At 45.8% G+C, this 27801-nt stretch overlaps 1 protein-coding gene across 2 annotated transcripts in view; it reads left to right on the top strand.

Annotated features, from left to right (window-relative positions):
* The window catches only part of LOC147693550 (sodium-dependent proline transporter-like), a 323414-nt gene that overhangs the window by 289262 nt on the left and 6351 nt on the right, over positions 1–27801 (top strand). For both annotated transcript variants that reach the window (XM_086933770.1, XM_086933771.1), the window contains exons 10-13: positions 2478–2590; positions 15381–15515; positions 17311–17410; positions 20540–20658. In XM_086933770.1, coding sequence (XP_086789896.1) covers positions 2478–2590; positions 15381–15515; positions 17311–17410; positions 20540–20658 — 467 coding nt within the window. The remainder of the gene's footprint in view (positions 1–2477; positions 2591–15380; positions 15516–17310; positions 17411–20539; positions 20659–27801) is intronic.

Below are 27801 nucleotides of genomic sequence, written 5' to 3'. Positions count from 1 at the left end.
ATCTTTGATACATGCAAAGCCCTGAAATTGTTGGGGAGGAACACAGTTGTGAATCCCTTAAGAATAGTGGTTAAAATGTATATAAAATATTGGTAAGGTGGTACCGAGCCCCTGCAAGGATGCATGCAAAGTTTAGTGGCTTGGAGACTAGTTGGAATGACTGTAGGGAAAAGGGCACTCTAACCCTTAAGTGATGGTCATGTTAACATGTACCGTCATATGACAAGGAAAACCTATCCCACATTAGACAGCTTACCCGTCCACTTGATCCCACAAGTCTGCTATTTAGAGGACCAGAAGAACATAGTATTTACCTACTCACAACTCTGGTTGGGAAATGAATCTCATCTACTGTTAGCTACAAGAATAGCAACCATGTATATTTGGAGACTCCAGACACACCCTTACATCCACCACTGCAGATGCATCTGTGGCGGGAAAGATCTGGAACCTATATGCTATGGAAAAACTATCCGCACTAGGAAATGATAGAACGCATTTATTCAAGAAAGTTTGGCGCCAATTCAGAACCCATATGAACAGGACGTGTGCTGCGGAGCGGTCCAGCGTCTATCGGATGCTCCGCCCCGATCGGTGACACATGAAATGGAAACTCAATGGGAGAAGAGATCCTTAAAAGGATAATTGAAAGAGGCAAAGGTAGTAGACTGGTTTTGAAGAGATATTTTGCTTATTATTTATACATCAAGCAAAATTTCACTTAAAAGTAAGAAATAATTTATACTCCAATGTAACTAGGACAAACATACATACATACATACACACATACATACATACATGCTATGATGTCCCTGTAATGGCAAAGAAAAAAAAATAAATGCAGTTGTTAAAAAAGAAAAGAGGTTGATGTAGCTCTGCTTAGTGAAGGTTTAGTGATGGTTTGAGTGGCCGTCAATTCAGGATATAAACATTTCTGTGTCAATGCCTGATGGCACTAACACTCAGACCCAGCCAGCAGATGCAGTCTGATCAATGTAAATCCAGTATTTGTTAGGCATGAACAGCTACCCGAAGGCATCACGCCCTGGGGGCCGTCGGGAAGATTAAGCAAGTCGCATGGTGCTGGGCTGACCTGCCGCCGCTGCCGGGGATCAAACCGTGAGCCCCAGATTCCAGCGTCAGTCTCCCTGGCTGCGGTACCGCTCCTCTTCCCTTCTGGTCGAGTCACACTTCCAGTACTATCGATAGTCAGCAGCACACGCTTTCCCTCTCCCTCCCCCCCCCCCCCCCCCCCCCCCATCAGAGAGGCAGAGGTCACTGTGTGTATCTTTCTTTCCTTAGTGCCTGATTTCTTCTTCTTCTTCTTCTCCTCCTCCTCCTCTGATGAACTGTACTAGGAGAGTAATCTTGTACTTCTCAGTGGGACGCGTGCACTCGTTGCTCACAGCACCCCAAACGTCTCCCAAGTCATTCCTGTTGGTCCCTTACAGAAGACACTAAACCACGGTCACAGGTGCCTGTGTTAGGGTTCATGTAGGACAGTTTTAGAATACTCTTAAAGGAAGGGGAAAGAAGCCCGACCTGCCTGGACAGTTCTCGGATTTGGCACTTGGTTATTGCGTGATAAAACTACATGAGATCCTAAGTTGAGCTGCCATTTGGACTAATGTCCTAGCTAAGATTAGAATGCACATAAACAAACACAGGTAAATGCAGAAAGGGTTTTCTTTAACGTGCAAGCCTAACCCCAATAACCAACGGACCACTGCTTTTTGGCTCCATGGTTTTAGTCACTGTAAAGCACTTTAAACACCTGGGCAGTAGTAAGTGCTATATGAATGGAATTAAAACATAATTCCTTATTAACTCAATTATTGCTTACCCAAAGAATTTCTGCTTTTCTGTAGGAAAATCCTAGGACGTTTTTTAAGGGAGAATTTGGTATTAAAGGAGCTACATTTTACTTTCTGAAGCATAACAGGAGGGATGGGCCTCTCTTGAGCGTGTGTCTGTTTCAAAAGCATGGGGATAGGGCTTCCATTACATTGCTTCCAGTGAATGGGTGGGTGGCAGCTTCCTAAAGTCTAAGGAGTGTAGCCTTTTCCCTAATCCCATCAGATACTTTGTGGAAACCGTCTCAAATCTTATCACAAACCTAATGAATTCCTACATTGCATTGAAAAATCCTTTCATTTTACCACATACCAGGTTTAATTAGAAAATAACCCTTTTTCTTTTTTTACATTTATTTATTAAACAAACCCTTTTTCAATCCCCATTCTGGTGATAAAGTTGAAGACTTTTCCATAGTATACCTGGTTTCTGCTTTGCATTTCGTAAACAAGTCACAAGAAATGATATAACTGTTAGAATCCCATTATTATTGGTCTTAGATGACTATGTAGAAATGGAATTGTGCAATTTGGGTAGAGTAGAACACATTTTATTTGTATTTTGCAGTGGTAATAAAGTAATTGGAGAAATAGACAAATATCTACTTTCCTTTTGTTCCTTAGGTCCGGGGTTGGCATTTGTAGCCTACCCAGAAGCTCTTGCCCTCCTGCCCGGGTCGGTATTTTGGGCCATTCTGTTCTTCCTGATGCTGTTTACTTTGGGAGTTGATACCCTGGTAAGTGGAGGACGCTGAGGCTTGCGTTCGTGATATTGCAAGTTGATTCGGTACAAAGAGTATTGCAGCATAGTTTGTACAGTTCACAGGTTATGGTAGGGTGGTCACCCTGTAGTGTAGAGGTTTTATACCACAAAATTCAACTGTATCCACTGCTTGTAGCTTTGCAATTTAACCAGGGCTCCATTTTAGGGCTCACAAGCGAAGCGAAGTGAAAAGCCCTTTTGGTAGGGTTTCAAAAATGGACCTAGAAATTCCACACAGCTCGGGCATGTTATTTCCTAGGTCCATTTTGATTGGGCTTTGCGTGTGTGCTGTTTTTTTAACAGAACACGCAATAGGCCATAGGCGTTCGCGTACCAAAGCCCATATGTCTTCAATTATCGCGGCCAGACACGGCCGCGATAATTGAAGACATATGCTTCTTTTTTTGGGGGGAATCCATTTCACGGCTGCTCCGCTGGAATGCGACCTCGCTGTCCCCCATTAGGAAGCTTCTCTCATTACAAAGGTAAATGTCTCCGGACCTCTCTAGAATTGCACGCAAGTTAAAACTGTGCATGCCCTTAATATTGGTGATACAAATATGTGCACAAACTTTTTTTAACACAGAGGGATTTCCAGTTAAACCAAACAAACTTAACAAACTAATTTTTCGGCATGGGCAGGGCAGGGGCAAGCCACTCTGCTGATCTGCGAGAGCGCTTGATTCATCCACGGAGCAGCACACAGCGCTGCCTCCCTCTGCCCCGCCTCTAAGCTCTAGGTTTCATTGTCTGGCAGGACGGGGCTCTGTGAGAGCGCTGGATTCATTCCTGGATTATACAGCGCTGCCTCTCACTGCCCCTCCTCTAAGAGCTAGGTTACACTCTGGCAGGACGAGGCATGTCACTCCGCTGATGCAACCCCTTACTTGCTCTGCAAGATTGCTGGATTCATCCACGGAGCACACAGTGCAGCCTCCCTCTGCCCCGCCTCCAAGCGCTAGGTTTCAACCTGGCAGGACGGGAATATACCACTCTGATGATGAAACCCACAGATGATGTTCGCTTCTGGTGAGGTAGGCCGCCATATTCGATGGGGATCTGTTGTAATCACTGGCACTGCCCCCAAGCTTGTTTCCGGTCCAGGGAAGACATGGCTTGGCAGTTCGGAATGGACTGTTCCCATGAGGCACAGGGTCAGATTGATTTGCATATAGCCATGTCTGAACTGGGGTGGCAGAGTGGGCTAAAGAACGGTGATGGATTAAACCCAGATCTTTTGACTGGGTGTGAGTGTTTGATTGATTCAGATGCTCCGTCCATCACCACCCCCTTTTGTACCGCTTTTGGCCGCCATAAGTGTGGCAGGGTATGCTCAGACGTGAGTCCCTTGCTCACTTTGCCACTGGATTCAAGCAAGCCGGGCTGAAGACTGCTGGAATGCCAGAAACCGGTCCTCGGAAGCTTGTTTCCGGTCCAGGGAAGACATGGCTTGGCAGTTCGGAATGGACTGTTCCCATGAGGCACAGGGTCAGACTGATTTGCATATAGCCATGTCTGAACTGGGGTGGCAGAGTGGGCTAAAGAACGGTGATGGATTAAACCCAAATCTTTTGACTGGGTGTGAGTGTTTGATTGATTCAGATGCTCCGTCCATCACCACCCCCTTTTGTACCCCTAGTCTACATCTGGCATCTGAATTTAGTCTAACAAAATTAATGCGTCCTTGTGTAAGGGGGGGGCCATCCTGATCTTAAATCTGAAGTCTGACGGCCCCCTTCTGCAGTGCCCAGTGTCTAACAGCACCGCAGCAGCCACGAAGCGCTGTAAATGACTGGACGGAAGAAACGCTCTAGCCTTTAAATCCCGTGCACATAGAATAAGCAATCTGTCAGGGAGGGAGGGGGGGGGCTAAAACATGCCTAGTGCCTTGAAGGAGCGCATTAGCGACAATGATGTTTTCAGGACTGAGCCAAAGGCTGTGTTCAAAGGTTATTCCTGCAGTGATCACATGGCTTCAGATCTTAGCGCCTGGTTGGTAAACAGAGAGGACACAGCTCTAATCACTCATTCTGTCCCTGGAGCATGCGCACTGCACACCAACCAGCAGCAGCCGAGGCACCGGGGGAAGGGAGGCATGAAGTGCCCAATAATGGCTGATGGCCAAAGGCTGTAAATGTATGCTTGTAATGCACAAGGACACGCCATGTTTTTGCGCTGAGACTCGGGCAGCACGATTCAGTGCACAAGTAAGATTACTGATGGATGCTGGATCTTGTAGTATGCTGCACCTGGTATCAGAAAGACATTTCTTTTTTTATAAAATTATTAGCACTGGCAGCAAGTGTTTTGTTGTCTTTTTATTCCTTTTTTTAGTCATTACAGTGTTTTGGGGTACTCAAACAAGGAGAGACACTATAACGTTTGTGTCTGAGCACATGGTTCTAAGCACATACTGGTGGTGTGCTGAATATTTACAGTGTATGGTGGCGGATTTTCAGAGTTGGTTTACTACACTGTTCCAGCCATTTCGCTTTTTCATGCCATTGATAGAACTAGGTTATTTTAGAAACGAGTCACGTTCCTTACAATGTGGTAATTGGCATATTATTGGGTTTACAGCTGCCCCTGAAGAAGGGTGGAATAATCCGAAATGCATTGGTAATTACACACAAGTCATGATTTGCCATTCTGTTAATAACTTTTGGAATTAATTCAAAGTCAATAATAATGTGATGCAACATTGTTGGAATATTATGCATAAGTCTCGCATTTACGCGAGTTGAAACTATTGGCACTGTAAATGACAATTCCTTTTTTTATTTTAGAACATAAAAGGCATTGCCATTTACAATGCTAATAGCGTAAACTCGTTTTTTTTGTTATGTAGAATAGATGAAAGCTATCACACAGACGGGAAAACGCACAGCATGAGGTTTACTAACCAAACAAATGCGGAGAAGGCGAACGCACAGCAAGAGGTTTAATATGCCCCATAGTGTGAACAGGTCCTTGGGCCCTTGAAAACCTCAAGAGTGTTTCACTTACGCTGTTCTTCCTACTAACATATTCATTGTTATGTTGATGAGGACTCATTTCAGGAAATATTAAGTTGAAAGTCTGATTTTGTTATACATATTTGTAATGCAATTGCATAATGTTTTTTTTACAGAGTCTTGTTAACAAACTTTTTTGGGCACCATAGTTGGGCTAAATTTCATATTGTAATTCATGAAACTGGATTTTGTTAATTTTACAATGGCAGAAAGTAAGCCAGGATGGTGGATTTTCCACAGTCCTAATTTACTGGTCAGAGCATGGAACAAAGTTGTTCTCTGGGGTGGGTCAAGGTTTGTATAATATATAATACACATACACTATACATAATATAAAGTATAATACACATACTTACTCCATTGATACATACAAACCTGCCATTCTCTAACACATACAGTACGCAAAACAGTAAACATATCCAGCTAAATATAAACAGTGCCAAATTCTCTAACTCTAACTAATGCGAGACCTGTTGCATTGCAAATGCTTGTTTATTTTTGTGCTAATTCATGGTATGACCTAGACCAGAAATAATACAGGCATTGGCATAGTGGCAATAGCTTAACTATCCCCATCTATTGAGGAACTGGAAATGTTGTAAAGGGTATTGTCCACAACATTGTGTGGATTTGGCCCAATTCTGTTCTAAGGCATGAATATTGATGGATCATTTGTGTACTTTTATGCATGCCTCTGAACTATCATAGCCATAACTTCAGTAATATCACCAAGAGCATTCAGAATCTGGAATTTTGGAAGTAAACTCGAACTTTTGAAAAACAAGTGGCTTTTTCTAGTTCTGTGGCTGTTTTGAGTAAATGTTGCATTTAAGCTTGTCCCTTGGAATGATGATTTGATCCCAGGCATTGTATTTTGTTTCAAACCCCTGTTCAGTCTTTGGTATTCAAATTCTTATGTCCAAGTAATCTCTCCCTGGGCTGATAATGCCCTTTTGTAATATGAGCGGTAGGACGCTACTCGAGGTTTGGACCTCCTTTGCCTCTGTTAATAGTAGTTATTTAAGGGTTGAGTTTGGCCTCCTTTTTAGTTTAGGAACCTTGTTTGTGTATTTGTATGTTGTTTCATCACTCTGATGTAGCATGCTAAGAAACTTATTTAGTCCTGTTTCAATTGAGGTATTATATTTTTAATTCACAGAACAAGCGTTTTTATCATATTCACGATATCATTCAACACGTTGGTAATTTTATGGACAGCAGGCCTGTGTTTCACCCTCTTTCGGCCAGACAGGCCTGGGGCTTTCTCAAGGCTGTAAAAATATGATGGATATCCTAAATCATGAGATGCCGATAAAAATCAAATCAAAAGTGACCTCCACCAGGTGCAATGTCAAACAATCACCCCAGTACAAAGATCTGGCCCTAAATCCATCGTTTTTTTGCTCCCCCATGCAATTCCAGTTTGAGCCCAGACATATGCATACCAGTTTTGAGACTGCTTCCTATGGGAACAGTCCAGCCTGAACTGCCAGGCCAGGTCCTCCCTGGACCGAGAACAAGCATCCTGGGACTGGTTTTAGGGTTTCACCCCTCATCAGTCAGGCTAGCTTGACTTCAGTGGCATGGAGAGCCCGGGACCCATGTCTGGGCATACCCCTCTCACTCAGGATGACCAATGCAAAAAGAACAGTTGATGGACAGACTGTTGAAAAATGTCAAACATTTACAGAGAACAGAAATCTTGGTCTAAATCCATAGTTTTTTTTGCTCACTGCAGCACCTTTCGACCTAAGTGGGATGGTCTCTTGCTCACTGTGCCACTGGATTCAAGCTAGCCTGGCTGATGAGGGGTGATATACCCCAAAACCGGTCCGAGAATGCTTGTTTCCGGTCCAGGAAGAACCAGACTTGGCAGTTCGGGATGGATTGTTCCCATGAGTAACAGGGTTAAGACTGATTTGCATATGGCTACGTCCAAACTGGGGTGGCGTGGTAAGCAAAAGAATGATGGATTTAAGCCTGATCACTTGACTATGGGAGAATGTTTGATTTATTCAGCATTCTGATAGATACATCTGCCGTGTGGATTCCTCACCTTGTGAATATTCCCCTGCGTCAGCAACATTCAGAAATTCTTTTGTAGCTTCGCGCCGACGTGGACCCGGACGTCATAGAGGCACGGCATCGCTCGCGACTTCGCTGACGTCACCGACGCCTATAATAGGCCCACGCCGGCGTGATGACATCAGTTCCCTTTTTTCCGCGTCGTCGACGCTAACGGTTTTCTGGGATCGTCTGTAGCCTTGGCTGTAACTTTGTTACTTGCTATTTGTTTCTAGTCTCTTTGTCTTCACTTTCTTTCGACATGTCTTCGAAGAAGACCGGGTTTAAGGCCTGCGGAGAATGTAATAAGGGGATGTCCATTACAGATCCGCATGAATGCTGTTTGTGGTGTCTGAGCTCTGACCACAACGTCGAGGACTGCCAATCCTGCAGGAAGATGACACCAAAGGCCCTCCAGGAAAAAGAAGCAAAACTTCTGGTTGCCAAGTTTAAAGAAGGAAAAGAAAAGAAGAAATCAAGATCGCGGACTCAACGTTCGAAGTCAAGGTCTCGTTCGGATTTGTCCTCAGCCCATGCTTCAAGGTCTTCGAGGAAGAAGCATAAGAAGAGAACCCATGAATCCCGACATCGATCGAGAAAGGAGTCGGGTTCCAAGCCGAAGTCGCAGGTGAAGCTGGTCGAGAATGTGGTGGTTTCTTCGGCTTCGGAGGAACAGGATGCCGAGGCTGAGGCGTCGCATGCGAATTCAGAGTTCGCCGAAGCAGAAAGCTGTTCCATCTCCGGACCCATCCCATCCTTCAGGTCGGGAGGATGAAGGTGAGGAGGAGGTGGTTGGAGAGGGAGAGGCTCCGTTGCTCGAAGGTCTGTCGACTCCGGTGCACCAGCCTGAAGAGGAGGTCGACGCCGCTTCGGCTCCGTGCCCTCGAGATCCGCCTGGGGGTTCGTATCCAGCCTTCCCAGGTCCAGGTCAGGATCCTTCGCGTTTTCTGAATGCGATGTTCGGAATTTATTCATGGGCTATGTATCCCTCTGGGGCTCCTTCTAGTCCCATGGGTCCGATGGCATATGGTCTGGGTGTTCCTCAATCCTATGCACCTGCGCCCTTTATGCCGGCTCCGACGCCGCATTGGCATTATCCGAATCCGGCGAGGCCTTCAACTCCGAAGCCTTCAATGCCGAGGTCGGCGTCTCCGATTCCGTCGACGCCAGTCCCATCATCTTTGAAGCCGAACCCTGATCAACGTTGTGGATCTCTTCTTCGTCCGACATCGGGTTCGACGCCGGCACCGGCTCCGTCGGAGTTGATTGCGGATCCGTCGGCTTCAAATGTGAAGCATAGATCAAGGCGTGAGGCCCAGAGGTTGATGGAGGAGGAGGAAAGATATCGTGAGGAAAATCTGGAGGAAGGCGAACTACAGGATTCTGAGGATCCTTTTGAGGACCTTTCTGTTGCTAGTGGCCTGGAACTGTCACCTGATTGGGACCTTGCTTCGGTTTCTGATGAACCATCAAGGGTTGTGACTCCTTATCATGTAGTGATAAAGAAGGCTGCGGGCTTGTTGAACATTGCTCTGCCGACTGCAGAATTTAAATCTAATCTGCTCACGGAGGTCCTTCATTCACCTTCTTCAGCGTCTGAACCAATGTTGCCCTTTAATGATGCCTTAAAGGATCCAATTTTGGAGATTTGGAAAAAACCTGTATCGGCTCCTGCTGTGTCTAGTGCAGTAGCTAGGAGATATAGGACAGCTCCTGAAGACCCAGAGTTTTTATCCTCTCATCCTCTACCAGAGAGTTTGGTGGTGCAGGCTGCATGTTCCAAAAGATCTACGGGTGCATTTCCGCAGGTCCCAGCGGAAAAGGAGTCGAGAAAGCAGGATCAGGCTGCTAAGGTTTTCTCTTCTGCCAGTATGGCTTTGAAATCCACGAATGCTACCTGTTTGATGGGGCGTTATATCCACGCTCTTATAGACACTGTGAAGCAGTTGGTGCCCAAGGTGCCTGAGGAGAGTAGGAAAGACTTCCAGGAGGTAATCTCTGATACTCAAGCTGCAGCAAGGCAGGTTATTCAAAGTGGATTGGACACGGCAGACTCTGTGGCTAGGGTCATGGGTTCTCCCGTAGCCACAAGAAGAGCTGCATGGCTGAAGTCAAGTGAGTTTTCCACAGATGTCCAGGCGGCGTTGATGGACCTTCCATTTGACGGGTCTGGTTTGTTTGGGAAAAAAGTGGACACTGCCTTGGAAGCCTTTAAAGACAGCAGGGCGACTGCAAAGTCGTTGGGCCTTCAGTCCAGGGGCACTTTTGGTAGGCGTACAAGAGGATTTGGCAGATCTTCTTTTCGAGCCTATAAGTCAACCCAGCAGCAGCCGCAAAACACGTTTTATAGATCTTATAGAGGCAAGCAGAGGTCCCGAGCTCGGGCCGTAACGCTTCCTCCTCCTCCTCCTCTTCCCCTTCCCAGCCCCCAGCCTCCGCAGCAAAGCAGCCCTAGATCCGCCATTCAGGCTCATGTGGGCCCAGTGGGGGGCCGGCTTACCCATTTTCTTGAAGATTGGGAATTGGTAACATCGGATCTTTGGGTTCTCAATCTTGTAGAGAATGGGTATGCGCTTCCTTTTTAGGAGTTTCCCCCGATTTATCCTCCTTGCCAGGGTTATTGTTCGGAGGACCACCTGCTTCTCCTGCAGGAAGAAGTCCTGGCACTGTTTCGAAAAGGTGCGATAGAGGTGGTTCCGGAGCAGGAGAGGGGTCAGGGATGCTACTCCCGGTATTTCCTGATCCCCAAGAAGGATGGCAGGTTTCGGCCGATTCTGGATCTCAGGATCTTGAACCTTTACCTGAAACAGGAGAAGTTCAAGATGCTCACCCTTGCTCAGGTTCTTCAAGCGCTGCTGGAAGAAGACTGGATGGTGTCGCTCGACTTGCAGGATGCGTATTTTCATATCCCAATCCTGAAGTCGCACAGAAAGTATCTCCGATTCACGGTTGGGTCGCAACACTACCAGTTTGCGGTCCTTCCTTTTGGTCTTACTACTGCGCCTCGAGTCTTTACCAAGGTGATGGCTGTGGTGGCAGCACATCTCAGAAGGTCAAGGTTACCTGTATTCCCGTATCTGGACGATTGGCTGATCAAAGCGGAGTCGCCGGAGAAGGTGCTCCATCATCTGCAAGTGTCAACTCAGTTGTTGCACAGGTTGGGTTTTTCGATAAATGTACCCAAGTCTCACCTGGTGCCCTCACAGCGCAACCTGTTTATAGGGGCAGTACTGGACACTACTGTATGTCGTGCATTCCCTCCTCCTCAAAGGATTCGCGACATACAGGAAATGATTCCTTTGTTCTTCAATGGAGCGGTTGTTCCAGTCCTGAAGGTCCTTCGTTTGCTCGGTCTGATGGCTTCTTGCATTCTATTGGTCAACCATGCACGCTGGCACATGAGGGCGCTCCAGTGGTGCCTCCGCAGGCAGTGCTATCAACACAACGGAGATCTCAGGGAGTCAGTGAGAATCTCCAGAGAAGCTGCAGCGGATCTGTCTTGGTGGAGCGTGGAAGGCAATCTGTCGCAAGGAAAGCCTTTTCAACTTCCTCCATCGGTGGCCACGGTAATAACTGATGCATCCACTCTAGGGTGGGGTGCTCATCTGGGGGATCTAGAGGTCAAGGGTCTTTGGTCTCCAGAGGAAAGGTTGCTCCACATCAACCTTCTAGAGTTGCGGGCAATTCGTCTGGCACTCAAGGCCTTCCTCCCTTCCCTTTGCGGTCGGTCGGTTCAGGTCTTTACGAACAACACGACCGCGATGTGGTACATCAACAAGCAGGGAGGAGTGGGGTCGCAGTGTCTCTGCAGAGAGGCTCTGCGTCTCTGGTCCTGGGTTCAGGACCATCAGATTTGTCTGATGGCGAATCATCTGGCCGGAGTACAGAACGTTCGTGCAGACAGTCTGTCGGCAGTTTTCGGCTGACCACGAGTGGAGGCTTCATCCGGAGGTGGTTCGTCACGTCTTTCGGACGTGGGGGACTCCTCAGGTGGACCTGTTCGCCACTCACGAGAATGCTCACTGCCCGTTATTCTGCAGTCTCCAGTATCCGATGCAAGGAGCCTTGGGGGACGCGTTTCAGTTGAGTTGGGAAGGACGACTCCTTTACGCGTTTCCTCCCATACCTTTGATTCCTCGGATTCTGAGGAAAATTCGCCAGGACCGGGCCCAAGTCATTTTGGTCACCCCGGATTGGCCAAGAAGGGTGTGGTACTCAGACCTTCTCCACCTCTCCTCTCACCCGCCGCTCCGTCTCCCTCACAGGGCAGATCTCCTCTCCCAAATGGAGGGGCAGGTTTTACACCCCCACCTCCAGACCTTACACCTTCATGCCTGGAGATTGAACGGGGCAACCTGAGTTTTTTCTCTCTCCCGCCTGACGTGGTGGATGTCATCTTGTCAGCCAGGCGTGACTCCACTAAGTCCATTTATTCGTATAGGTGGTCGAAATATGTCACTTGGTGTGGAGAGAAGTCTTTAGATCCTTTGAGAGCCCATTTATCTGATGTTCTTCAGTTTGCTCTTTCTCTGGCGCAACAGGGGCTTGCTGTTGCCACAGTGAAGGCTATCTTTCTGCGCTGTCGGCATTTCTCTGCATGCCTGACCAGCCGTCTCTTTTTAAGTCTCCTGTTGTCCTTAGGTTTTTGAAGGGCCTCACAAAAAAGTTCCCTCCTTCTCCTTTCATTGTGCCTCAGTGGGACTTGAATCTTGTTTTGACCTTTTTGATGGGTGCTCCCTTTGAGCCTCTCCACAAATGTCCTATGAGGCTTTTGACCCTTAAGACAGTTTTCCTCGTTGCAATAACCTCGGCAAGGAGGGTTAGTGAGCTTCAAGCTCTTAGTTCCAAGCCCCCATTCCTGTCCATTCATGCTGATCGAATGGTTCTTAGGACCAGGGCTGCTTTTCTGCCAAATGTGGTAACTCCTTTCCACCTTGGTCAATCTGTTACCCTCCCTACCTTTTATCCTCCCCCACACCCTTCCAAAGAGGAGGAGAGGTTGCACCGTCTAGACTCCAAGAGGGCGGTGTCCTTTTACTTGGACAGATCTAAAGACTGTCGGTTGGATGACCAGCTCTTCATTGGCTTTGCTGGCTGCAAGAAAGGAAGAGCGGTCCATAAAAGAACTTTATCTAGATGGATTGTTATCTGTATAAAGATCTGCTACTCTTTGGCCGGTAAGGAACCTCCAGAGGGTATAAGGGCTCATTTTACAAGAGCTAAGTCGTCAACCTCTGCATTGGCTAGAGGTGTTCCTGTAGAGGATATTTGTAGGGCGGCGACTTGGTCTTCCCTCCACACTTTCGCGAAGCATTACTGCTTGGATTCTGAGGTGAGGAGGGACGGCCACTTTGCGCGCTCTGTCCTTCAGGATTTTCTGGTTTAGAAGAATGGACACCCTCCTTCGGGAGTGGGGACTGCTGTGGGACTCTATTCACAAGGTGAGGAATCCACACGGCAGATGTATCTATCAGAAGAACAAGTTACTTACCTTCGGTAACGCTTTTTCTGGTAGATACAATATCTGCCTGTGGGTTCCTCACTGACCCACCCGCCTCCCCGTTGTCCACTCTTCTATGCCAGTGTTTCTATTATGTATTTATTTAATTGTCAAATGTTATATTGCATTTACTTCACACTGTGTGTGTTACCTTGATATTGGTTCTGTGTGTACTGTGTTTGTCTACTGTCATTGGTCCGTCCATGTGCCTCGAAGGCATGGAAAAAAGGGCGGAACTGATGTCATCACGCCGGCGTGGGCCTATTATAGGCGTCGGTGACGTCAGCGGAGTCGCGAGCGATGACGGGCCTCTATGACGTCCGGGTCCACGTCGGCGCGAAGCTACAAAAGAATTTCCGAATGTTGCTGACGCAGGGGGATATTCACAAGGTGAGGAATCCGCAGGCAGATATTGTATCTACCAGAAAAAGCGTTACCGAAGGTAAGTAACTTGTTCTTCCGTCCATCATTTGCTGCCACAGCATTGTCAATTCATGGCCAGGTGTTCTTCATCTTGTCTCCCCTTTTTGGTGAAAGGGCTAGAAAGCTAGAATCTGTATGGAGAAAGCTGACTTTTGTGAGGTTTTATAATCTATTTTTAGGACTGTGCTTGGTATGCACATCTCCTGGGCTGTCCATGGACAGGATAAGCCCTCATATTGGCTCCATTAGCAGTCCAGTGATCATTAATCGTGAAGTGACACTTTACTCATGAATTTGAAGATGGTTAAGTGAACTGCTGCTTCAGAATTCTATTTAAAGCACAAGACGCATCGGTGATACTAGAACCTCGTGTCCTATACTAGCCATGCCCCTTTTGGGGCTATGGGGACCTCTATGCTCTAATGGTGTAATACATGGATAAAAATTGTAGAAGAACACATATCCTGCAGTTCGATTAGTTATGACAGCCTTTAAACCAGTGTCTCAATACGAACCTCTAAAGGAGACCCTGGATGTCCTTGTTATTTGGTTCTGGTGCTTTTTCAGTGTTGCCATGGCGGGGAGCTAAACAAACTTGAACCCAGGCAAGGTTTAGGTTGAGAATATGGGTGGTTTGTAAATATTGAAGACTAAGCAGTTTTTGACGGTACTCCTGCTCTTCAACATCTTTTATCCTTATTAAGGAATCTGTATCAACAATTGGTTGGCTTCACTGGTTTTTGCCCAATCTAGCTTAGGCGAAACATCTTAATTCGAGAATGTTCTGTGGTATGCAAGTGATCTATGTTCCCAAGCAATTATGGTCCTGTAGAAGGCTGAATGCAATTAAAAAACGACTGAAACATGTCCACCACACATTGCCTTTCAATATATCACTAGCTTTGTTTTTAGAATTGGCTGTCATCTTTATTTCCACAGTTTAGTATAGTTTTCATCAGACTTATCTGCCAAACATGTGTTTTGTCCGTTTGGAGCCAGACCAAGCTGATATATTTGATACATTTGAGGAAAGAGCTTAACACCTGGCTGTTTACTCCGGAGTAATTTCTGCTAGATCCAGGACAGCCCCAGGTAATTGGGTGCTTTATAAATAAATGATACGTTCAATAAATAAGTAGTCGTTTTGGAGTTAAAATGTGTTTACTGCTTCTCTTATATGTAGGGCTGTCTTGATTCTATGCGGTTTTATTTGCTTATCAAGTAGTTATACAAATGAATATTTTGTATGAATTTCATTGTAGAAATGTTAACTTGCCTTGAAATACACTTTAAGAACTTATAAATGGTAGCTTTATTGGTGATATTATTTTATTGAAACATTGTGTTGTTAAATCAGCAGTTGTTTAGTAATATTGCGTATATGTAACAGCCAAGGAAAGAACTTACTTGTAGCATTTACAAGAATTGACTACCATAGTGTTACCTTGTCACAATGTTAGATTTCCCTCAAGATCTGGTTTAATTCCCTGCATCGTTCGAATGCCATTTCCTGCGGAGATGAACTAGAGGTTCGTATACTAAGGAGGTGTGTCCTTTTAAGCACTAATTAGATTCATTATGGATGAACCCCCCTGGTGATTGTATCCGACTGCATGCAGCAGCCATGTTTCTGCATTTCCAATTGTCTGCCTAGTGATAATTAGAATCAAGAGAGTCATGTTATCTGGGTCTTCAGCATGATTGCGCTTACCCTGCATGCCACCACACGCCAGAACTTGCTGTTTCCTGTTTGTGTATTTCAGTTTGGTAACATGGAAGGCATCACCACAGCCGTGATTGACGAGTTCCCGTCCTTACGTGACTGGAGGCGGAAGACCATCTTCCTTGGCGCCCTCTGCTTCGGCTTCTACCTTCTCGGTCTGCTCCTTATTACAGAGGTACTTGAAAGGTCCTGTTGGTCCACAGATATTATCCACACCAAAGCCCCAACTCCACAGAGCTGCTCGAGAAAACTCGTCCTTTAGCGAATCAGGGGGCCTTGTACTGCTCCAAAGAGAGAGGGACAGTGGCACAGGCAATGTCTACTCCTGAGGCAAGTGTGTACTTTCTGGAGGGCACCTCTCCATGGATTTGGCAGGGGCTGTGGGCAGATGAATGTGGATAAAGTAGAGTTTTCATCTGAAGACGCAATGGCCTGGATAGGGACTGCAAGAGTCCTATTCTGGGATCGTGTTAAGGGCGACCCGCACATTTTATGGACATTCTGTTTCCTCCTAAACCCAAAAGTTCAGGCTGATCCATTATCTGAGTGTCACGCTAAATTAAAGAAAACTATCACTTCCTCTTGCTTCTTTAGATGGGACCCTCTAGCTTTGATGTGACTCTTCCCAGGGCCATGGCCTCCTTCTGGTGTTAGTGCTGCCGTACAGATCCTCCAGCAAGCACCACACCTGGTAGCCTTCTGAGGCAGAGGTTCCATGAAGTAAGTCAGGTGCAGTCAGTGCTTCTTTCCCAGGATCCTGCCTTGACCCTTGTTTTGTTGGCAGTAATGCAGAGCAACTAACCCTAGCAAGGGACAATCATTCTAGGGAATAAATAAACCGGTGTATTCATAGGAATTCCCCAACCCCTGGAATGTTGTGTAACTTGGGACACCTGTATTTTGTGCTCACAGAAGGGGTGACGCAAATAATGTCGACATCTTAAAATAAGAAATGTGTCCTACTCGTGTCTATGCTAACAGAATACATTTGTGCGTGCACCAGGGGGAGATGTACAGAGTGATTTTGTTGTTTCAAACCCTGCAATGCACAAAATGATTGAGTTTGCAACTGAAAAATGGCCTTTGTGCGTGGGAAAAGCATTTCGGACTCACAAAATGGATTTACCGGCACATTTTGAATCACATTTAGGAATGGCCATCCCATCCTAATAGCAAGCTAGAATGGTATTTATCAAAGGGTTGTGATCACTATACAACCCACTGAAAAGTTACAGGTGAGAGGTGGAAACAGATTCACAAAAGGAGTCATGTCCCCATTGGATAGCTTTTACCCTTGGTGGTCGTGTCAGGTAACCGCAGGGGAGCAATCAGTTGTCTTGGGGGCCTGTTGCTTCCCCATATGTGTTCCCAAACACTTTCTTTTAAGCAGCAATGGTTCTTTTAAGGAACATAAACTGCTTTTTAAAAAGCAAACAAAAAAAGTTTCCCATTTGGGAATGCAAACGCAGGGATGGTGATCTGCTGTTCTTTGCAGGCTGCCATCCCTGGGTTGGTAGGCAATCCAATCAAATATCGACCTGCCTAGTTAATCAATCAGGCAGGTTATTCTTGAACCTTACTTTGCAACCCCAGCCTAATCTGTGATCCCACTCTCCCTCAAACTGGGAATTTTGCAATGCAACCTATTAGTACATAGAGCCACCTCAAAATTGAAGACTGGTCTCTCAATGCCCATGCCCAATTTCCAACCACTTTTTGTGACCAGTCTTTTCATACATCTACCCCCAGAATCCCCTGTGGACATAGAAGCTATCACAGTGCAGAACAGACAAAGTCCTGGGCATACATTGATATTCGGGCCATTCAAAATGAGGATAAACATGTTAAACAATAAATTTGTTGACATGAAGCAATCTGGGATAATTCGAGTGTACAGAGGATCACGATTTGGCTGCCACCCATTAATAGATTGTCACCAGTTCATCTGCTCTTTTCCTCTTGATTCCTAGGGCGGTATCTACTGGTTTACCCTAATCGACTCATACAGCACCAGCTTCGGACTCATTATCATCACTCTCTTCATGTGCATCGGCATGACCTGCTTTTATGGTAGGTATCTTGGCAGGTCCCCTTGACTTTAGCTGGTGGGCGCCATCTTGTATAAGCGTAATTAAAAATGTACTCTCATTCAGACACATACTTTACACCCCTATATGCTCCTGTTTTGCCTGTAGCACATAATTCTTAAAACATCTTGTGCACATAAAGGGTCTGTGTGTAGCCACTCCTTAAGAGCACTTGGCGTGTAGGCAGAGGAGGCAACGCATCTGTGTGATATTGAGTGCCTGGTTTGGTTCACCAGGTTGCACTTGATATCAACAACGTTCAACGGATGACCCCGGACAATCATGGTCAAATGTCAACAGTGATGGAATGCCACCCCTTGTCTCACACTCTTCCCTCCCCGGGCATGAAGAGTAGCAGGAAAATCAGAGGGAGATCAGTGTCTACTATTAATAATTACTATATAACAATGCCACCAGTGTCCATGCAATATTAGAATCCAATGTAGGAGGCTAAAATGGATTGGTTCCTCCAGCACAAGACATTGAGGCTACTCTACAGCGCTTACATACTCTTTTTTTCACCGTGACCATCGCTGCAGTCTCTTCTAATCGGGTGGCTCCCTATAAGTGCCTAAACACAAAAACGATCACACGTGGTAGTGAACAAACAATCTAAAAAAGGCAAATTCCATGCCAGTACTTACAATGGGTAAGGGTTGTGTGTTAAAAAAATCACAGTTGAAATAATGACTTGTAACTGTACCATGATATCGACTATCAAAACATGGGCACGATAAGAGTAGATTTACAGTTATTAACTCCACTATTGTAAAGTTGATATTATGGTAATGATATACCTTCTGGTCAATATTTCAAACACATAATTGTGGCTCAACATCTGGGTTACTAAAGGAATCTAGGTGTGTGATATCGAATAGATTGGCCCATGGACCAGAGATGGTGAAAGACTTATGTGAAGATTACATACGTCAGCAAATCAACTACAGCTTTCTTGAATATCTTAGCTCAGCAACTTCCAAGAATCCTGAAGGAAATTGCATTTTGTCATGAACAAATAGAGCTATAGCATTGGAGCCATTTGTCAGGCTGCCATGTTCACAGTCAATCGAGTGAGTGCTGCAACACTGGTGCGTTGTCTTTAAGATACACTAGAGATGCTCCCTCGTCTGCCTTCCTGAAGAAGGTTCGCAACTTTATGAAAATTGAGCGTGGATCTCACTGGAACGCCTTAAAGAATTCCATGACCATAGTTCTATCTTGGCAACGTTAGTCAATGTACATTTAAGAAAGGAAGAGATTTCATTATTTGTGTATTCCTGCCCAGTCCTGTTGATGATGTTAATCTGTGGTGCCTTGGAAAAGATGCGCTCACAGATGTAGCTCTTAGTACCTGGCGGTGTCGTTGTGCCCAGAATTAGAAATCCAGAGCTAGAACTGGCGTTAGTAATGGTTGACACAAAGATATGACCGATAAAGATTGGCATCTCTTCATTGCCTAGTGGCATCTTTAATTGTGTCTGTTAGACAACAGGTCTCTCGGTAACCCTAATAAGAAGGAATAACTGAGATTTGAAGATATTACAGCTTTGTGAAGGTAGCACATGTTCTGCCAAGAGACGTCGAGCACAAAGCGACAGAATAGGAAGTTTGCGAGGTAGATCATCTATCAGAGGGTTTCAGGGTGTCAAGAGGTCCATGTATCTGCCCAACAATCTGTATTCAATAAACCTATTTAATCTATCACTGGTACCCTCTGTAGACTCTTACTTTGCCTTGGCAATGGATGCACCAATAAGGATCTGATATAGATACACGCATTCTGTGATCTAAAACTACTCTTATTCCCATGCTTCCTACACACACCACACAAGTGTATCTTTTCATACGTGAATGTTTAAAACAAATGTTGGACACCTCCCATACATATGTCTTTGTGCATTTAAATTCCCTTTGCTGCTGCAAATATTTCACTGCACCTGTCAGCGGGCTCAGTTTGTGGATGGTCGTGAAATGATTGAGACACGTGCCTGGCACATTGTTAAAAGGATTTGATTTGGTTGATATGCATGAATAATTCATGTTTTCACTGGCTGTGCTTGGTTTGTGGAGTGGTTTGTCTTGTGTGGACCAGTGTGATACGTTTATTAAATTGGTGCTGTGTCTGTAAAGTGATTTTCTATGACACAGACTAGTTTGGGAAGTGGTTTGTTACAGCCTAGTGTTTAAAGTATGTGAAAGTACTGGCTTTAATCGAAAATGGTGTGTTCCCTGTCAAGGGATCTTAATTAGTATTCATAAAATCCCACCTATTATCACCAATGTGTGTAATAAATTAAACATTTGCTTCAAAGTGAATATTCTCCTTTTAGTATTGGCAAAGTAGAAATATATTTTTTTTTAAAGAAAGAGGAGGAATCTGGGTAGTTCCTAAGTTTTGGATGGAGAGCAGCTCCTTTATATGGAACACTCCACAATATCACAAATACTACAAAACTGCTCAGCTCAAGTGCCTGTTTTTCTAGCAAAGTATTTAAGCATTGGATTAGCACTGTGCTATCCACGCTAAGCTGAAAAATGACAAAAGCCTTTTACCACACCAGGCATAGTATTACAGATTTGAATTAGTAATATACCACCCAAGCCAACCTGAAATGAATTAAAGCAACCGCTGACACGTGTTTCACTATCATTTGAGTTAATCAGAGAGTCACAATCTTTGTCCAGACATAAGAGAGCGCCCCTGCAAGTCAGAGCCAGACTCTTTCAGGCTTAGAGTGCTGCACAAATTATTCACATAAAGAAGACCTAAATCCTGGTAGATCCCAGGTTATAGCAGCTCTTTTAAATGTAAATGGAGCACTCTACAACACCACAGCACTTGATTCAATGAACAAACATGCTTGCATGTGTGTATGTTCTTGTCTCTCTTCTTCCCCATTAACCTCCTGTGTCTGTATATGTTACCTTTCACACCTGAGTGTGGATATTGAATATTGATCAACCTAAGTAACATACAAATGATGCAGAACTGGGATTGCAAGTCATATTTCCTTATTCAATAAGGCATTGATCACAAAGGTGAATTGCTGATATTGTACTATTCTAAGAAGTCTGACTGCTCTATGTTTAACTGTTTTATTTACCTTCTCAGGAGTGAACCAGTTCTGCCAAGACATTATCGATATGATCTGCCAGTGTCCACCATGGTGCACGAAGCTCCTCATCTTCTTTAAAGCCTGCTGGGTGTTCTGCACACCTCTCCTGCTGCTGGTGAGTTCCCCTCTAAGGAGCTGATCTGTTTCTTCCATCAGTTCAGGCCAAATGGCACATTCATCAAGGTTGCGTGAGCATCAGTCTGACAAGCTGCCCATACGCTACTCCGGGGTCCTCGCAGTTCATCTGGCAGAGGTATTATTCTACAGTGGCCAATCCTCGATGCTGCACAGACATGCACACTATATACAGGTCAATAGTCTATGCTGTAGAGGTGCACACCTATAAGCGTGCCAGCAGACATTTCTGCTGACAGACCACCAGCCCGGCAGAGGTGCACCAGGAGTATTTGGGCAACTGAGGTATATTTGAACACAGACTGGCACTCAATGCTTAACCAGCTGTATACTATGGGCAACACTTGATACTGCAGAGATAGAACAAACCTTTACAGGTTATCAGAGTGTGCTACAGAGCTACACCTCTACAATTACCAACACTCAAAGCTGGTTCTCCATAACTAGCAGCACACATTGTAATGAGCTGTGTGAGAAGTTGGCCTGGTATATGATGTCCACTATTCTAGTGGGCACCTTGCACCAGTCCAAACAACCCTTATTGATGGTAGGTTTAAAGTCAACCTTATAGAAAGCTATCCTAGTTGAGAGCAGCCTTCAGGCTACGTCTTCGAAGGAATGTAAAGCAGGTTGTTTTACCAGTCTATAATCTCTTGAATGATCAAATGAAAGTACACCACACAAGGTATATATCAAATATATATGTATTTATTCTAAAAACAACTCCCCTAGTCTCTTTATGAGGCTAGAGGCAAAAGTACAATACAAGAACTTTAAATAGCACACAGTAAATAGCATAGTATACGTTATGCCCTAGGGCCCTCACAAACCATATACTAAAATAATGGTATAAGAACCAAGTGAGAGATAGAAGCTAGGCCTAGGGCCTGTAGAACTGTTGGGGCAACCAGGAACCACCCAAGGAAGGGACGCAGGAGGCCCACGGGGAACTTGTGCAGTGTCTTAACACAGCCGCAGATCACCTATTAACTTCTGTGGAGGAAATACAAGTTACATTTTTAAAGATTAAGGACATTTAGGAGTGAACTACGATGGAACCCTTTCAGACTTAGACACTTCGAGAGTCAAGACCCACGGTAGCACCGGAGCACTCGTGTTACCTCACCCAGGGAAGCCGGGTGCATAGGTGTCTTTTTGTGTCTAGTTTCGTCATCGATTCCAATGGAGAGCTGCGAAGAAGTGCTGCAGGCGACCAAAGGAAAGTGTCCGGGTGGATCCAAGGGTGGATCAGAGATCTGAAGAACCTGAAAGCAGAGGGGACAGAGTCTGGGTCACTAGCCAGTGACCAGTATGGCGACAGGAAGATGCCAGCCAATGTCGGGTGTTTTTAGGTGAAAGAAGTGAAGCTTGACTCTTCAGCCACGAGGACCAGGAGGCGTCGACGACAACCAGGAGCTGGATTCGAGCTATCCCACAAAGGATGTCGAGTGCTGCAGTGTCGGTATCCGGATTGAACCCAACAAGCCTTGGCAACAGCAACCCTTGCAAGATGACAAGATTGGCTTTGGTGCAAACCAGCAAGGTCTGAGGGACTCGCCCTTTGGAGGGGAGTCAGAGCACATCAACCAGGAAAGCTCAAGAAACTAAGGATTGTCCTTCGTGGGGACCCTCTAGCCAACGATCTAGGGATCGTGAAGGAGCCTCGAGCTGCAGTGAAGAAAGGGGGCATCCAGAACACTCGTGGATTGCAGGCCTCTCAGCTTCGGTATAAAAAGTTCTCTGGGCATGGGCTTCAAGTACCCCAATGCACAACTTAACTTTGCTGGGATCTTGTATCTGCCTCCGAGATGTCTGGAAGTCTGTGTCCTGTGTTGCAGATTCTTCGGGATCAGGCGGGAGTCTCAAAAATGCAGACCGGCAAGATGCTCTTTGGTGCCTGTTTGAACAGGGATGTCACTCTTTCAATCAATCAATCAATCAATCAAACACATTTATATAGTGCACTACTCACCCGGAGGGTCTCAAGGCGCTGGGGAGGGGGGTCCGCTACTGCTCGAACAGCCAGGTCTTGAGCTGCTTCCTGAAGGCGAGGTGGTCTTGGGTCAGACGGAGGTGGGTCGGGAGGGAGTTCCAAGTCTTGGCGGCCAGGTAGGAGAAGGACCTTCCTCCTGTGGTGGCTCTTCGGATGCGGGGGACGGCGGCGAGGGCGTGGCTGGTCGATCAAAGCTGGCGGGTGGGAGTGTAGAAGTTGAGGCGGCTGTTGAGGTATCTTGGGCCTTGGTTGTGTAGGGCTTTGTGAGCGTGGGTGAGGAGGCGGAAAGTGATTCTCTTGTTGACCGGGAGCCAGTGCAGGTCTCTGAGGTGTCCGGAGATGTGGCTGTGTCGGGGGATGTCGAGGATGAGTCTTGCTGAGACTTTCTGGATCCGCTGGAGTCTCTTCTGGAGCTTGGCCGTGGTTCCGGCATAGAGGGCGTTGCCGTAGTCCAGTCGGCTAGTGACGAGGGCCTGGGTGACCGTCTTCCTGGTCTCGGTGGGGATCCACCGGAAGATCTTACGTAGCATGCGCAGGATGTTGAAGCAAGACGAGGAGACGGCGTTGACTTGTCTGGTCATGGAGAGGGAGGAGTCCAGGATGAAGCCCTGGTTGCGTGTGTGGTCTGTCGGTTTGGGTGCGCTGCCCAGGGCGGGGGGCCACTAGGAGTCGTCCCATGCGGAGGGTGAGGAGCCCAGGATGAGGACTTCCGTCTTGTCTGAGTTCAGTTTCAGGCGGCTGGTCGTCATCCACTCGGCTACGTCTGTCATCCCTTCGTGAAGGTTGGCTTTGGCGGTGGTGGGGTCGTTGGTGAGGGAGAGGATCAGCTGAGTGTCGTCGGCGTAGGAGATGATGTTGAGGTTGTGTTGGCGTGCGATGGCCACAAGGGGGCTCATGTAGACATTGAAGAGGGTGGGGCTGAGCGAGGAGCCCTGAGGAACGCCGCAGATGACTTCAGTGGCTTCTGATCTGAACGGGGGTAGGCGGACTCTGTGTCCTTCCGGCGAGGAAGGAGATGATCCACTCCAGTGCCTTCTCCTGGTATCCCGACATTGCTGAGACGCTGCACTAGGGTGCGGTGGCAGACCGTGTCAAATGCTGCGGAGAGGTCCAGGAGGATGAGGGCCACTGTTTCTCCATTGTCGAGCAGGGCTCGGATGTCATCGGTGGCTGCGATGAGGGCGGTCTCGGTGCTGTGGTTGGCCCGGAAGCCAGACTGCGAGAGGTCGAGGGACCCATTGGTCTCGAGGAAGGCGGCCAGCTGCTTGTTGACGGTCTTCTCGATGACTTTGGCCGGAAACGGGAGGAGCGGGATGGGGAGGTAGTTTTTGAGTTCGGTGGGGTACGCTGATGGTTTCTTCAGTAGAGCGCTGAGTTCGACGTGCTTCCAGCTCTCAGGGAAGGTTGCGGTGTCGAAGGATGTGTTGATGATGTCTTTGACCTCAAGGGAGATTTCTTCCGTCTTCCAGTCGATCTGGAATGTCGAAGGTCCAAGATTTATGTTTCAGAGTTTCTTCCAGGGTAATCTAAAGTTCTAGTGACTGGGTTCCTATACTTGTACCAAGTTTAAGGGTTGGACTAACTCTAGGCTCCGACCTATGGGAGGATCTGGGTAATGGGTGGTTACACCCCTTCCCCTTTGTCAAGTTTCGTGCCAGAGCTGGGGCAGAGTGCCCAAGAAACCGGTTTGAACTGGAAAATGCAAAGATCACCTTGTGTGCCCCAGGCAGTGTCTGAAAAGCATTCCCTGAATGCAACCCGCCCTGCCCCTAAACACTAAAGCCTGTCTGGGGAGGTGCTAGCACCTCCCTGGACAGGAAACCTTTTGTCCAGGCCCCCCCTGCCGGAGTTTCGTCCAGCAGCAGGAGGGCAGACTTGTATCTGTGACATCAGCAACCATTTTGTGATGCTGAGGCTCGTTTAAACTTTAACCGGGTATACCAGTTTGTACATGTCTTCTCCCTCTAGAAGGGTGTAATGCTACCCCCGCCGCCAGAATTGGTGGGGGGGGGAGGGGTGGAGGGGAGTATTCCAAAGTGTTTGACACCTTTCACAACGTGTTTTGATAAAGCCAAACCAAAGTTAGCATTAACCGCGAGGATTAAAATGCACTTAAGAGTATATGGTATGGCTATATCATAGAACAGCTATAAGGAAGGATTTCCGAAAGCTGCAGAGGGGCTCAGTTTAGGCTAGGGCACCCTCTCACACAGAACCAAGCACTCTGCCTACAGGATTTTCAAGGCCTACCATAGGAGTGACCTATAGGTAAATATGTGTCTATATGTAAAGGTAGATATAGGTATACTATATCTAAGTAAGGGGTGCTTACACCACCTTGCCCAGGCTGCAAGTGCAGATCTGTGGTGCCATTTTGAAAGGCTAACCAGGGGTGGCATAATACATGCTTCAGGCCCCGGTAGGCCTCTGGGGTACCCAAGGTACCATATACTAGGGGCTCACATAGTAACTCAGTAACTAATCTGGTATGTACCTAAAGTACATGGAATACATTTTAGCGAGAAAGCAGATAGACTAAAGCCCTGAATAGCAGGATCCCAGTCCAACTAAGTCGAAAATCAGCAAAATACCAGGCAAAAAGTGGGATTCCACCTTCCTACAAGCTGTACTTCAGTAAAATCAGAAAGTAGGAGCCCAGCCAAATGTCTCAACTGAACAAATTCATCTAAAAAGTCTGAATCAAGAACTGTCCTGAAACAGAAGGAGGACTAATGTATCAAAGTATGACTAAATTATGATGATGTAAAGAGTGATTGTAACTTTCCAGGGACTAGCACAGTAACTAAGGTCATGGTTGAGTACTACATTACTGATACCTAAGCTGGATGGCGACCCAGTCCCTCAGTGAGTCTAAATCTCACCTTAAAAATATATGCTAAATAGTTGACTATACAACTAGAACATATTTAAACAACCAGATCAATCCAACTTTATTAAAGAAAGGCAAACATATGACAACGTTACGAAGCTCATTGACTTATTTAATTTCATATGACCAAGAACAGACAATGACTCTTCCATATTAAATACTCGGATTGATTGATCAGGCTAGTATTACACAAATGTAGATTAAACACAAAATTTAACATTCATTGAATTGCTAATTACAACTCCTACAATCCGAGTAAATAAGTTATGTTCAGTGGCAATAGTGCTAACTAAAAAACAAATATCAATGCATTCTGTTCCCACACCTTCTGTGGCACCTTTACCCGTCTTCCAACTCCCCAACCTCCACCGATTCCCCACATATTTATAATATGTGCAATGTCTATGGAAGCACCAGTTCAATATCTACAATTTAGAAACCGAGTCCAGGAAGTCAATATAACATGGTCTTTTCATTGATGCTGTTCTGATTCCTTTAGCAAACACAGAGTTCCCACTCCTTAAGATGATGGTGAAACTTGACCTGGTTAGGCAGACATCTGGATTAAACACCGGTGCCTCCAGCTCTCCAACCCTTAAAGAGTCAGAGCCCAGTGAGGTGTTGGAGATCTCAGGATAAACTAAACAAATCTGTGGTCCGATCGTCAACATCTCTCAACTTAGAACTTTAAACCATATTTGATGCTTTTGGGACAATCTTATAACCTGTTAATGGCACCCTTCGTGGCAGCATGCAATTACTAAATATAAGACCCATCTCGGCTCATCTTTCATAAAGTGTTTTTGGTGACTCTTCAGCCCCCTCAAAGGACGGTGCTCTCAAATTTCAGTATTCGAAGTGTGAGTGTTATAAAGTCTAGTCTGCGTGGTTCAGTTTGTGAAGAGAAAACCTTACCTGGTCATGCATGGATTTTAGAAACGTCTGACTTCTCCAAGGTCAATCAATTCAAACTAATACAAAAAGTAAGATTAGATTTTAAGAATTGACACAAATACAAAATCTCCAGGTTTTAGCAGATACCAAGTTTAAAATACAAAATAACATGACCTCTGCCATTCAAACAATCTTACCTTGAATACCAAATACCTCCTGAGGCCAAGAAGAGACTAGAGGAGAAAGTGTAGCTCTCTATAAGAGGAGGCATGAAATCACAGCATTAAGGGAACATAATAGGCAACACTGTTCCTGTGTGCACAGCATCAGCATCCCGGATGTTCATCCGGAGAAACCTGAAGTTTGAAGTGAGAATCTAAGGAGATGAAGGGGGTGGGCAAAGAGGTATTTCTTTTTAAGAGATATGCAAGGGAGGTGAGTTATGCATTTGATTTGAAAGTTGATCACCCACTGATGACCATTGTAGATGGTAGGAAAACAATAACGATACGAACACAAGAGAACCACATGTCGATTCCCATCAAACTGCACAGCCATGTTTCAAACGAATCCAATGAATTAAATCATGAAATTCTACGCTTATACCAAGTTTAGTTCATCATTAATCCTTTTTACTCCTTTGTTTAGTCAATTCATTTGACTCATTTTTGTTGCACTTCATGTCGTTCTCCAAAAAAGCACAAGAATGATGAAAGTTTCCACATGTCACGCTTTATTGTAAAAACGCCCAATGCATTTAGGATATAAAACCCTTCTTCAGGGGCATCTATGAAAATAAAAAATATACATATCACCAATAATTGCCAATGTCATCATTATAATACAGTCTACTAACCCCATGCACTCATATAAATGTAAGACTGTAAGCCTGTTGCCTGCGCTTATATACACATTCTGGATATGCCTGTTCCAAACAGTAGCGAGATTACCATCGTCCTGCGTTTGCCCGTGTTACCCCAGAAACCATTATCTGAAATTTACTCAGTAATGTTCAACTGACTGATTCGTAACCCCTCCAGCCGACGCTCACTATTCTACAATAACATTTTACTGCCACGCGCTTACCGTGACACGTGCTCTTCTATCTCCAAAACAATTATTTGTGTGAGCTTCCTACTCGTGAATCATCCATATTCCTTCTCTTTCGCGGCAAAAAGCCGCGGAATACTCTGGCTTGTACCATCAGAAAAAAAATAGCTTCGCTGCAACCAGCTACCGCCCACTTTTATTCACTTAACTCTCCCCAGGTGAGGAATCCCATATGAGCAAACGTACTCTTGCTCTCATATTAATAGGACAGAGCGCAGAGGAAGCTAACACGCCCA

Source organism: Lissotriton vulgaris, chromosome 8 (genome assembly GCF_964263255.1).
Source record: "Lissotriton vulgaris chromosome 8, aLisVul1.2, whole genome shotgun sequence".
Taxonomy (NCBI): Eukaryota; Metazoa; Chordata; class Amphibia; order Caudata; family Salamandridae; genus Lissotriton; species Lissotriton vulgaris.
This window is presented reverse-complemented; position numbering and strand designations above follow the sequence as displayed.